The 13,112-nt window shown below is 42.0% G+C and overlaps 1 protein-coding gene across 3 annotated transcripts in view; it reads right to left on the bottom strand.

The window, feature by feature from the left end:
- The window catches only part of WFDC1 (WAP four-disulfide core domain 1), a 52,920-nt gene that overhangs the window by 24,196 nt on the left and 15,612 nt on the right, over positions 1-13,112 (bottom strand). For all 3 annotated transcript variants that reach the window (XM_043986841.1, XM_043986840.1, XM_043986838.1), the window contains exon 2: positions 1,373-1,568. In XM_043986841.1, the coding sequence (XP_043842776.1) occupies positions 1,373-1,568 (196 nt within the window). The remainder of the gene's footprint in view (positions 1-1,372; positions 1,569-13,112) is intronic.

Here is a 13,112-nt window from a genome sequence, read left to right as displayed (position 1 = left end):
AAACATTCCACAAAGGCAAAGTATGATTCACCTTAAAGGGCTCTTAGCAAGTAGGTCAGCCTAAACAGAACTGGGGAGTAGAGAACCTTTGTCTTCAGTCCATCCATCCCCATCCCCACTCTATAAAAGGGTATAATACCTCCTGCCTCCCAAGGGTGTTGTGAGGATCAAATGAGACAAAATATGTAAAATACTTTGCAAATCTTAAAATGCCCTATTGATGCTAGGTGGCTCCTCCACACCACAGGGTCCTTACTTACCCTTTTTAGAATCCACTGTCCACATGCTCACTGCCCATCATGCTCTGTTATATGTTCAGAAATGGCCCTGACAGATAACCACACGAAGGCATCTCAGTGGCTAATGGCAGTTTAAAGAAAGTGTGACATTCCTGCATCCCCTTTGGTCAGTCCTTACACTCTCTAAGCATCTTATAATCCCCAGACACCAGTTAGTGGGGAGAGAGTTTAGAAGAGCATGAGATGTTTGAGGAGGGAAAGCCTGAAATCACACCACAGGGAGGGGACTGGAAGCTGATGACATGAAGAACAGAAGAATCCAGTTCTCCCCCATACAGAGCATTCATTTGGGACCATGGGATTTAGAACTGGAAGGGATCCTAGTGTTCATTTAGTCCAACCCTTTCATTTTACAGATGGAGAAACTGATGCCCAGAGAGGAGGAAGTGACTTCCCAAGGTCACACCGAAAATGTCCAAGATTGAAATTCAGATTTTCTGACTCCAAATCCAGTGTTTTTGACACGTCAACATCCTATCAACTGAATATATTAAATGCTTTCTTTTTAACATGTTCAAACATTTTTAGTTGTGTCTGACTCTTCATGACCCCATTTGGGGTTTTCTTGACAAAGATGCTACTGTGGTTTGCCATTTCCTTCTCCAGCCCATTTTACAGATGATGAAACTGAGGCAAACAGTCTTAAGTGACTTGACTAGGGTCACATAACTATTAAGTGTCCAAGGTCATATTTTAATTCAGGTCTTCCTGACTCCAGGCACATCATGCTGCACTATAGTGCCACCTAACTGCCTCCTATTAAAATAATGTCCCCTCACCCTGGGCTTAAAAAATTTATCTTTCAAATACAATTTGTTTCCATGAGCCTTTGAGCCCCCATTGCAATACATGGGATTTGACTGTATTCATCATGGGATTTGGTTCACTCATTCATTTATTCATTCATTCACTCATTCATTCACTGCCAGGTGTGTCATGGAGGGCAAGATTTTGGAGCATTAAAAATACTGTATCTACACAAAGATATATTAAAGGGCTTCTCTCTTTGCCCCACTGCCCCCCCACCACCATGAAGATGAAGGCTCACTGAGGAGCTCCCCCTTACCCCTTACCTGGTGGAGGCTGCACCGATTCCAGGCAGGCATAGGTGCACCCATTGAAGCAGCAACGTTTGTGCCTTTCACAGACCGAATCTGAGCGGCAGCTGGTCACTTCACAAGCCCCTTTGGGTAATGTCTGTGGGGGTGGAGGACAACGCTCATTCCGAGGATGGTGGCCACCATGAGAATGGAGAGGGTATTCATAATCCTTGATCCCCAAAAAGAAAGAGAGAGAGAGAGAGAGAGAGAGAGAGAGAGAGAGAGAGAGAGAGAGAGAGAGAGATATTCATTTGGAGTAAAATGGTAATAAATGTGTATCCAAGAACAGTTCCTACCTTTTCATACCATCATTTATGAGGCTATGGACTATCCTGCTGTTACCATCTCAGTTTAGGCTCTCATTCCTCCCCTCATTCTACTATGATAAATTCCCAACTGGCCTTCCTGCCTCCAATATCTCCTTTTTGCAATCTAGTTTTCTTGCAAATACCATTCAAGAAGTCTTCCTAGATCATAAAAGTCTTAATTCCTGATCTTGGCATTCAAGACTCTCTATAATATGGTTCCAACTTATCTTTCTGGCTTTCTCTCATATGACTTCACTTCATGTACTTTATATTATAACCATTCTGGACTAGGGCAGGTAGGGAAGAGTGAACTTGGAATCCCAGAGATGAATTCAAAGCCTGCCTCAGATACTAGTTATGTGACCTTACTAGCAAGTCACTTTTAACCACTTAGCCTCATTTTCTTCATCTGTAAAATGGGGATATTAACAGCACCTACTTCATGTGGATGTTGTGAGGATCAAATGAAGTAACATGGAAAAATACTTTGCAAACCTTAAGATATTATATAAGTGCTAGCTCTTATTACTATTCTCAGTCTCTGGTATCTATCCTGCCTTATCCTGTTTCTTTGCTCACACTCTCCTGCCTACAATGGCTTTTCTGTTTCTAGAGGTCCCTCTCTTTTCCTCAATATTTAAATCAGATGTCACTTCCTCTGTAAAGTCTTTCCTGAGATGAATGTGATCTCTTCCTCATTACATGAATAAGCACGTTGCCTGGACTTCTCATTAACACTTGGATCTATGCTCACATGTTCATCAGTCTGTTTGTATCATAGTACAAATGTTCTTGTGATTTAGAGTTTAAAGAACACTTAGAGGTCATCTTGTGTAATTTCCCCATTTACAGATAGGAAAACCAAAGCCTAGAAAGGCTAAGTGACTTTTCTGTATGAATATATGTCTTTCTCCCCTTTCAAAACATAAACTTAGGGGCAGCTAGGTGGTGCAGTAGATAGAGCACCGGCCCTGGAGTCAGGAGTACCTGAGTTCAAATCCGGCCTCAGACACTTAACACTTACTAGCTGTGTGACCCTGGGCAAGTCACTTAACCCCAATTGTCTCACTAAAAACAAACAAACAAACAAAAATAAAAACATAAACTTGAGCATGGGATCTGTGTCGAATTCATTTTTGTATCCCTAATGCTAAACACAAGGACCTTGTGGTCCAGAGGTGTCAATCACAGGGCCACATGCACCCCCATTTCTATTTTGTTTGACACCACAATTGTAGAAAGTAGCTATTCAATGATTTGGGGTTGATTTTAAAAAACAACTCTAGAGGGCAGCTAGGCGGTACAGTGGATAAAGCACCGGCCCTGGATTCAGGAGGACCTGAGTTCAAATTTGACCTCAGATACTTGACGCTTACTAGCTGTGTGGCCCTTGGGAAGTCACTTAACCCTCATTGCCCTGCACCAAAAAACCAAATCAAATCAAAACAAAACAAAACAAAAAACCCATCACCAAAAAACCCAACTCTATTTGTCTTTGTCATTGGGGGAAGCCTATGTTTTTTGTTGGAAAAGAACAATGGAAACACCACTCCCTTCACTGACTCCAAATTGGGGGGGGTTATTTATTTGTGAATCCTTTTGGGAGCCTGGTGAAGCTGATAGACCTCTTCTCAAAATAAAGCTTTTAATGCACAAAATAAGATAAATAGGATTACAAAGGAAACCAATTTCACCAGTTCACAGACTCAAGTTCAAGAACCTCTACTCTAAATCTAGAATCCTATGACAAAAACATAGCCCTTTTTTTCTATGAAAATAATTGTAGAGCATATAAGGAACTAGGGACCTGGGTATCCCCAAACAGGGCAATGCCCTAAATGTTCCTGTATGGCAGGACTGAAACATTGCTTTCTTTGTTCATTCATTCATCTAATTGTTTGTTTATTAGTCTATTTCCTTATGGAGACAATCAGGGTTAAGTGAATTGCTCAGGATCACACAGCTAGTGTCTGAGGCCAGATTTGAACTCAGGTCTTCTTGACTCCAGGACTGGTATTCTATACACTGTACCACCTAGATGCCCCCTGCTTTATCATTAAACATGTTGGGGTTTTTTTTCCAAACAAATTCATTATAGAGTCATGAGATGGCAGAACTGGGTGATCCCTTTAGAGACCCTTCAGTTTATGGGTTCTAAAACTGGAGTCGGCAAACTCAATTCATATATATATGTGTGTGTGTGTGTGTGTGTGTGTGTGTGTGTGTGCCTGTGTGTCTGTGTTTCTGTGTATGTATGTATGTGTGTGTGTGCCTGTGTGTCTGTTTCTGTGTTTCTGTGTATGTATGTATGTGTGTGTGTGTATATGTGTGTGTATGTGTATACATACACACATACATAAAAATTGAGTTCACAGACATATGTAAATGTGTGTATATAATTTTATTCATTTATTTATTTGTATATATGTATCTATATCAATCAAATTGGTTTCCTTTGTAATCGTGTGCATTTTATTTTCTGCCTTTGAAAACATTATTTTGAGAAGGGGCCTATTGGCCACATCAGACTGGCAAGAGTGTCCAGGACATAGAAAAAAGGATACAAACCCGGATCTAATCCAACAACCTCATAGGAGGACGCTGAGTTGTAGGCAGCTAAGTGCCTTGTTACTTTGTAAAGTAATGACTTGTGACCTATTTTCTTTCAGTAAATATCTCTTCTCTCTTCTGTCCTCTGAGGCCTTCCCTCCCCTCTCTGGTAATGGCCTGAGAAGTCAGCAGAACGAGCCCTGTTTTACTGTCTAAAGGACAAGAGGACAAGGTGTCTGTGTCTGTGTCCTTTGGCTGTTCTCTGACCCTGGAATCCACTCAAAGATGACAGAAGGAGGTGCCATGAATGGGTTCTGGCTTCCTCCCTGGGGAGCCTCTAGGGAGCTAAGACCGGCTGTGATTCCAAGTTTGCTCCCCAACCTTCCCTCCCCTCCAAGGAACCCAGCACAATGCTTGTCTGAGCTCATCTGGTTTAGAGGTTATTAATAGCAAGCAAAATTCTTTCAGAGAATTTCTGAACCCCGGCCACCAGGAGCCCAAAGAAAGTGCCTGCTTCTATCTTGTTACAAGGAAGAGAAATCTGAAACTGTTTCCTTCACCTATCTACCTTAACTTTATTCTAGCTACTTTGTTTCTGAGTGCCTGTCATTCAATAAACATCTATTAAGCACCAAGCACTCTGGGGATACAAAAAGAGGCAAAAGATAGTCCCTGCCCTCAAGGAGCTTACAGTCTAATGAACGTACCTGGAGGAATAGGTTCCTCTGAGGAGGACCAGCATCGCAGTAAAAGATTTCCACCACAGAAATGTAGGGATTTCAGGCACCCCCATCAGCCAAGTGAGCAGCTCCCTGCTTCTATCTATTTCACCATCTGGAAGGGTCTGGTTCCCTTGGTGATCTCACTGTCTAAAGATACAAACTCTTCTACCTTCTGGCCATTTGTAGCCTGTGACTAACTGGCTAATATACTTGAGGAACTCAGAGAGAAACTCAACAGGGCTGAGGTTCTATTACCCTCTGGAGTCCAACTTTGAAAATCCTGGAGCAGTGTGGACATATTTGGGGTTGGAAGGGACCTTTCTTTTAGGTCCCTAGTTTAATAGATGAGGGAAAATGATGGCTGGAAAGGCCAAGTGACCCAAGGGGCCATAAGGAATAAGGAGAGCTAGAATTTGAACCTAGTACCTCCAAGCAGTAGATTTATTTTTCAGGATATACTTGGGTTTGAATCCTGTCTGTGGAAGGGTGTGAGCTACAGAAAGTCCCTTCTCCTTGTCCCTTTTTTAGATAGGAAAACTGAGGTCCTAGATAGTGCAATGGGGAAAGCACGAGATATATATAGTCAAAGGACCTAAGTTTGAGTTCTGACTGTTGCTACTTGTGTAAATTATTTACCTTCTCTGGGGCTCAGTTTCTCTCTTTTTAAAATGAGAGAGTCAGAGTAAATAAATGACCTCTGAGGTCCCTTCTAGCTTTAAACCCATGATCCTCTGGTCTAGATGTGAACCCTCTCATCTCCAAGGTCCCTTGCAGCTCTAAAACTCATGATCCTGTATCTCATCATCTCTAAGCTGTCACCAACAAAAAGTGAGGAGATCCAGGTAGCAACAGGAAGACCAGCTGAGGTGCAGCATCCAGGAAATTAAGGGAGAAGAAAAAATATTTTATTTCCTGAAACTTGAACTTTTAAATGAAATAAAATGAATCCAGGGATAAAAACATAATAGTAGTAGCTATTATTTCTATAATGATTTTTTTTCTTTTTTTTTTAGTGAGGCAATTGGGGTTAAGTGACTTGCCCAGGGTTACACAGCTAGTAAGTGTTAAGTGTCTGAGGCCAGATTTGAACCCAGGTACTCCTGACTCCAGGGCCGGTGCTCTATCCACTGCGCCACCTAGCTGCCCCTATTTCTATAATAATTTAAGGTTTGCAAAGCACTTCATATGTCTTATCTCATTTGATCCTCACAATAACCCTATCATTGCCCCCATTTTACAGATCAGGAAACTGAAGCACAGGGACATTAAATGACTTACCCAGAGTTAGGCAACTAATAAGGCAGGATTCAAACTGAGGACCTCCTCAGTCTGTGTACAGCACTCTATCCACTGTGCCACCTGGCTGCCAAAGTTTTGGTATAGTACTTTATGTTTTTGCAAAACACTCGACATGCATTATCTCGAGCACCCCAAAAGTCACACAATAGGAACCATGAGCCCCATTTTACCACTTTGCCCAGTCACCCAATTTTAGTCAGCACCAGGCATAGGTCTCCATCTTCCTGATCCCAGGTCCAGTATTCCACCCGCCATAGCAGAGGAACAAAACGAATAATAAGAAGCCTCTCAGAAGAAGACATTTTTTTTCTTTGCAGGGCAATGAGGGTTAAGTGACTTGCCCAGGGTCACACAGCTGGTTAGTGTCAAGTGTCTGAGGCTGGATTTGAACTCAGGTACTCCCAAATCCAGGATCAGTGCTTTATCCACTGCACCATCTAGCTGACCCAGAAGAAGACAATATTGATGTTAGGGAAAAGATTGGTTGAAAAGAACAGGCAGAGGTGAATGTGGTAATGGAGAAGGGAAGGGGTGGGAGAAGATGAAAGAAGGATGGGAGTGTCACCAGCCAGGCATCTGGTACAGGAAGGGATCCCCAGCCAATGTGTGGCAAAGGACTGCTCTCTGAATTTTAAAGTGGGCTTGTTTGACTATCCAAAGATAGGATTAACTGCCCCCCCCAGTTTCACCTTTAAAAACAAGGAGTGTCTGAGAGGTGGTATCACTAACAAACCTGGCTGATTGCTCACAGTCCCCTGCAGATAGCTTCAGTTCACAGCTGAGGGTTTGGGCAACTGTGATTTTGTCAATGGCTAGAAAAAAAACCAAAAAGGGAATTTCCATCTGGTCCAAAATCTGGATTTTGCAGGAAATTATTGGGGTCAGCACAGGCTCAATAGAAGAGATTCTAACAATTAAGCACTCCTAACATGGATTGGGCTGGGCTGCCTCAGGAGGCAGTTGGTTCCTCCTCATTGGAAGTCATGGAGCAGAGGATTACCAATATATTCAAGAGATTCTTACAGACAGCTCGGTGGTACAGTGGACAGAGCATTCAGCTTAGTGTCAAGAGGACCTAATTTTAAAGCCTGTCTGAGATACTAACAAGCTGGGGAACCCTGAGAAAGTCATTAGCCTTCCCTGTTTCGGCCCTATAAGATGGGCATAATAAAATGGGCATAATAATAGTACTTTACCCCCAAGGGACATTGTGAGGCTCAAATGGGTAATACATGTAGAGTGCTATATGAATATTAATTATTATTTATCAAAGTTCAATTTGGATTAGATGGCTGCTGAGGTCCTTTTCTTTCCTTGCTTGCTTCTTTCTTTCTTTGTGGGGCAATGAGAGTTAAGTGACTAGCCCAAGGTCACATAGCTAGTAACAGTCAGGTGTCTGAATCTGGATTTGAACTCAGGTCCTCCTGAATCCAGGGCCAGTGCTTTGTCCACTGTACCATCTAGCTGCCTCTGAGGTCCTTTTCAATGCTGAAACTCTAGGATTCTGTGGGATTCTGTGTCTTGACCATAATTACAAAGGCAATGAGGAGAAGATCCAGGATTCTGCTCCGATATCCATTGCTTCCCTGTGCCCAATTTGATGAATTGAACTGAAGTGATTTGTTCATGGTCACTGGCTAACAAGGGAAAAAAGCAGGGATGTGATTCTGGGTTCAGCAGTTGTTGTTCAGTTGTTTTCATCATGTCCCCATTTGAGATTTTCTTGGCAAAGATATTGGAGTGGTTTGCCATTTCCTTCTCCAGAAACAGAGTCAAGTGACTTGTCCAAGGTCATACAGCTGGTGTCTGAGGTCAGATTTGAACTTGGGAAGATGAGTCTTACTGACTCCAGTCCCAGCACTTTATCCACTGCTCAGAGAACTAGTCATTTACTGCCTAATTGCTAGGTTGCAGTCAGTAATTTCCAAGATGTAAGCAGGAGAAACAATTCAATTCCTTTCCCTGTTAGCTCATTTCCTACAGAATTAATGAAATGGGACTCAAACAAGCAGATCACAATATTATTTACATGTTAATCTGACAGGCTAAACTCCCCACTTTGGAGATGATTAAAGAGTGCATTGCATATATGTATCTAGGAGGGAAAAGCTAACTTTTCTGCTGTGTGTTTTTATCAAGCTTCATCATTTAGGAAGTTAAAAGTAAGTTAAAATTAGACTCTAAAATGGTTTTCAAATTGCACAAATGCTGCAAGTTGGTTTTATGTGCAAGAGCAGCAAAAAATGAACCTGTGAATATTATCCATTTGGGAAGTTCTCTTGTCCTTTAGGGGAAAGATCAAATGTATCCTCTCTGACTTTACAGCACAGATGAGAAAAGCATCTTAAGAAATAAAATCTCCACCAGTTATATGCTATAACAACAGATGGTTATGAATGACCAAGAACTACTGCAACCCACAGCAGTATGATGAAAGGGTTGAATATTTCTTGCTATTTCATGTCCTTCAAGGTATTGTTTTGGTGACAGTTTTTAAAGAAAAGATGAGATTCTTGTTGGTTAACTCTAAGAATGGATATTTGCCATAAATAACCCTCTTTTTTCTTCTACTATGTCTCTTTAGTGTTTGCTAAGTTCATAATGAAAATAAATAACTGAATTTTTTTAAAAAAAGAATGGATATGGGCAGTTAGGTGGCACAGTGGACAAAGCACTGGCCCTGGATTCAGGAGGACGTGAGTTCAAATCTGACCTCAGACACTTGACACTTACTAGCTGTGTGACCCTGGGCAAGTCACTTAACTCTCATTGCCAAGAAGAAGAAGAAGAAGAAGAAGAAGAAGAAGAAGAAGAAGAAGAAGAAGAAGAAGAAGAAATAAGGGATTTTTTTGTTTTTTAAAAAAAATTTTTTAAGTGAGGCAATTGGGGTTAAGTGACTTGCCCAGGGTCAAACAGCTAGTAAGTGTTAAGTGTCTGAGGCCGGATTTGAACTCAGGTCCTCCTGACTCCAGGGCCAGTGCTCTATCCACTAAGCCACCTAGCTGCCCCAAGAAATAAGTTAAATAAGTATGGGTAACCACAAGCAAAGAGATCCATCCCCTTGCAGGACCACACAAGTCCTTAGCCTAAATGGCCTTTAAACAAAACAAAACAAAACAAAAAGAATGGATATGGATATGCTCTGTAAATCATTCAACAGAAATTAATTAAGTGGCTATGATATATAGGGGCAGCTAGGTGGCATCATAGTACACAGAGAAGTAGGTCTTGAAACAGGAAGACTAATCTCAGACACTTACTAGCTGTGTGACCCTGGGCAAGTCACTTCACCCTGTCTTCCTCAGTTTCCTCATCTGTAAAACTGGAGAAGAAAATGGCAAACCACTCTGGTATCTTTGCCAAGAAAACCCCAAATGGGGTCATGAAGAGTTGGACATGACTGAAACAACTCAACAACAACAACAACAACATCATGATGTATAGAGCATTTTACAAGGCATGGGGGGTGGAGCAGAAATATGAATTTTGGATATGACCCAGCCCTTCCTTTCCTAGAGTTTAGAATCTAGGAGGGATTCAATAAAGTTTTGAGATAGGGGATGACCAAATTCTAAGAAAGAATTTCCATTGACCTAAAGAATAACCACTCAAACCTTCTGTGGTTTCAAGGGGCTTCACATCACATATTCTCATGTCATCCTCAAAATAATCTTCTGAGGTGGGGCAGGACAGAGCTCATCATCCCCATTTTACAGCTGAGAAAACTGAGGCTAAAAAAAGGTTAAGTGACTTCCTCCAGGTCATACAATTTGTAATTAGTGGAGGCAAGACTCAGGCTTAGGTCTGACTCCTCTGCCTGTGTTCTTTCTATAATCTGCTGTCCACAAGTACATAAATAAATTTTTGCTTCTGAAGACTAAAATCACAGATTATTACAGGTGGAAATACCTTTAGAACTCAGGACATTAATGCTAGAAAGGACCTTAGAACACAGAATGTCAGAACTGGAGGGACCCTCCAACATGTGATGTTTAAAATCTAAATGTGGGTCCTAACCTTCCTGTCCCCCAGTTTTTTGGGGGGAAACTGGCTAAAAAAATGTCAGAGCTGGAAAGGACCTCAAAACACAGAATAATGGAGCTGGAAGGGATCATAGTATGTCAGAACTGAAAGGCTATTAGAACATGGGGTGGAGGAGGGAAAGGAGAGGAGAGGAAGTCCTCTCCTCAGCCCAGAGAGTGGTTTCCCCTACAAAGTTCCCAAGTCCTGACTCTTCAAGGACCGAATGATTCGTTTCTTTTTTATATATAGCCAATGGGTATGCCATATTTCCTTTGTAGTGCCAATTGACTTTAGCCAATGGAAAAGCTCTCAGAATCCTCTCAAATTGAAAAAGGAATTTATTCACACATTGTTGTAAGATAATAGAAAAAGTCTCTTTAACATTTCCTTTATACTTTATAGTTACATTCTAGGACTTCTATGATCTTATCAATTAGATAGGGTTCTCTCCAGATTACAACTCATCCATGCCTGCCTATCCTGTAGGATAACCACCTGGCAGCTAGTGGGGCACTAGGGCTGGAGTAGGGAAGCTCTGTGTTCAAATCCAGCCTCACATACTTACTAGCTGTGTGATCCTAAGTAAGTTATATAACCTGTGTGTGCCCCAGTTTCCTCAACTGTAAAATGAAGATAGTAATACTTACTTCATAGGGTTGTTGTAAGGATCAAGTGAGGCTATAATTGTGAAGTGCTTAGCACAGTGCCTGCACATCTTTGGTACTATAGAAATGCTTATCCCTAGGGCAGCTAGGTGGTGCAATGGATAAAGCACTGGCCCTGGATTCAGGAGTTCAAATCTGGCCTCATAGACTTGATACTTACTAGCTGTGTGACCCTGGGCAAGTCACTTAACCCTCATTGTCCAGAAAGAAAGAAAGAAAGAAAGAAAGAAAGAAAGAAAGAAAGAAAGAAAGAAAGAAAGAAAGAAAGAAAGAAAGGAAGGAAGGAAGGAAGGAAGGAAGGAAGGAAGGAAGGAAGGAAGGAAGGAAGGAAGGAAGGAAGGAAGGAAGGAAGGAAGGAAGGAAGGAGAGAGGGAGTGAAGGAGGGAAGCAAGCAAGCAAGCAAGAAATGCTTATTCCCTTCCCTTCTCCCTCCTCCTCCTGTCCCCCCTGTACAACTCTCACCCATATCCTCCCAGAAGCTCACCACAGGGATCCTACTTCCATAGCTAAGCATATAAAGTTATCCTTTGATTTTCACCTCTTTGGAATCACATTATCTCTTCTTGTATCTTGTATCAGGTTTCAGAAGGAAATGTAGTTCTATAATGTTTCTAATCTTCAGCTCACCTGCCCCTAGATATCTCAGATCCAATTCAGCAAAAAGTTATAAGGCACCTGTTACATATGAGGCATTGTAGGGTACACAAAAATGAGCAAACTAAATGAAACATGAGCTCCATCTTCATGGGATTTATAGTTTGACAGGTGAGATAAAACAAGCTTAGAATAAACTATAGTAAGACAAAATGTGAGAAATCTATAAGAGCTGGAAAATAAAGAGTGAAAAGGGTTCAGAGAAGAGATTCAGGGGAAAGGGTGTGGTTGGGGATGGCAGAGAGTGATCAGGAAAGAGTCTGGGGGTGGGGTATTTCCCTCCACTGAACCCTGGTTTCTACTTCTGTAATTGAAGGCGTTAGTTCAGATGAGCCTGGGGAATCTTCTAGCTCTAAATTCTATGAACCCTATGAGATGGGTCTGGAAGAAAGGATGGGGAAGGGCATTATAAACAGAGGGATGGAATGAGTAAAGGTTATGTGGGAATAATAAAACTCGATGAGAAAACTAGGAGCGAGGGTTGAGGCAATATTGTTCAGAGCCTTTGATGCCAGGTTGGAAAGTTTGGATTTCATCCTACCTACTTCAGATGAGGAAAATACTCTTCACAACATCCAGGTCAAGTCTGCTAATTGCGGGTGTCCCTCAGGACTCTGTCCTGGGATGCCTTCTCTTCTCCCTCAATACTATTTCTTTTTTTTTTTACAGGGCAATGGGGTTAAGTGACTTGCCCAGGGTCACACAGCTAGTAAGTGTCAAGTGTCTGAGGCCAGATTTGAACTCAGAAACTCCTGAATCCAGGGCCAGTGCTTTATCCACTGCGCCACCTAGCCACCCCAATACTATTTCAACTGACAATCTCACCAGCTCCCTTGGATTCGATTACCATCTCTATGCTGATGATTCTCAAATTTACTTTTCCAACCCTAAACTCTCACCTATTCTCCAAACTTATGTATCCAGTTGCCTATTGGACACCTCAAACTAGATGTCCTACAGATATCTTAAACTCAATACTTTCCAAATTAAGCTCATTATCTTTCCTGTCCCTCCCAACCTTTACCTCTTCCTAGTTTCCCTTTTATTGTGTTTTTTTTTTAAGCGAGGCAATTGGGGTTAAGTGACTTGCCCAGGGTCACACAGATAGTAAGTGTTAAGTGTCTGAGTCCGGATTTGAACTCAGGTCCTCCTGACTCCAGAGCCAGTGCTCTATTCACTGTGCCACCTAGCTGCCCCCTCCCTATTATTGTTGAAGGGACCAGCATCCTCCCAGTTACCCAGGCTCAAAGCCTTTTGTCAACCTTGACAGCTGTCTCTCACCCTCTCTACCCCATATCCAATCGTTGCCAAGTCCTGCCATTTCTACTGCCTGCCTAGACTATTACAACAGCTTTGCTGGTGGTCTGCCTGCCTGAAGCCTCTCCCTATCACAGCCTATCATCCACTTGGCTGTCAAATTGGTCTTCCTCAAGTCTGACCACTTCAGTGCCCTATCAATCAACTCCAGTGTCTCCCTAATATTTCCAGGATC

The sequence above is a fragment of the Dromiciops gliroides genome, chromosome 2 (genome assembly GCF_019393635.1).
Source record: "Dromiciops gliroides isolate mDroGli1 chromosome 2, mDroGli1.pri, whole genome shotgun sequence".
Taxonomy (NCBI): domain Eukaryota; kingdom Metazoa; phylum Chordata; class Mammalia; order Microbiotheria; family Microbiotheriidae; genus Dromiciops; species Dromiciops gliroides.
This window is presented reverse-complemented; position numbering and strand designations above follow the sequence as displayed.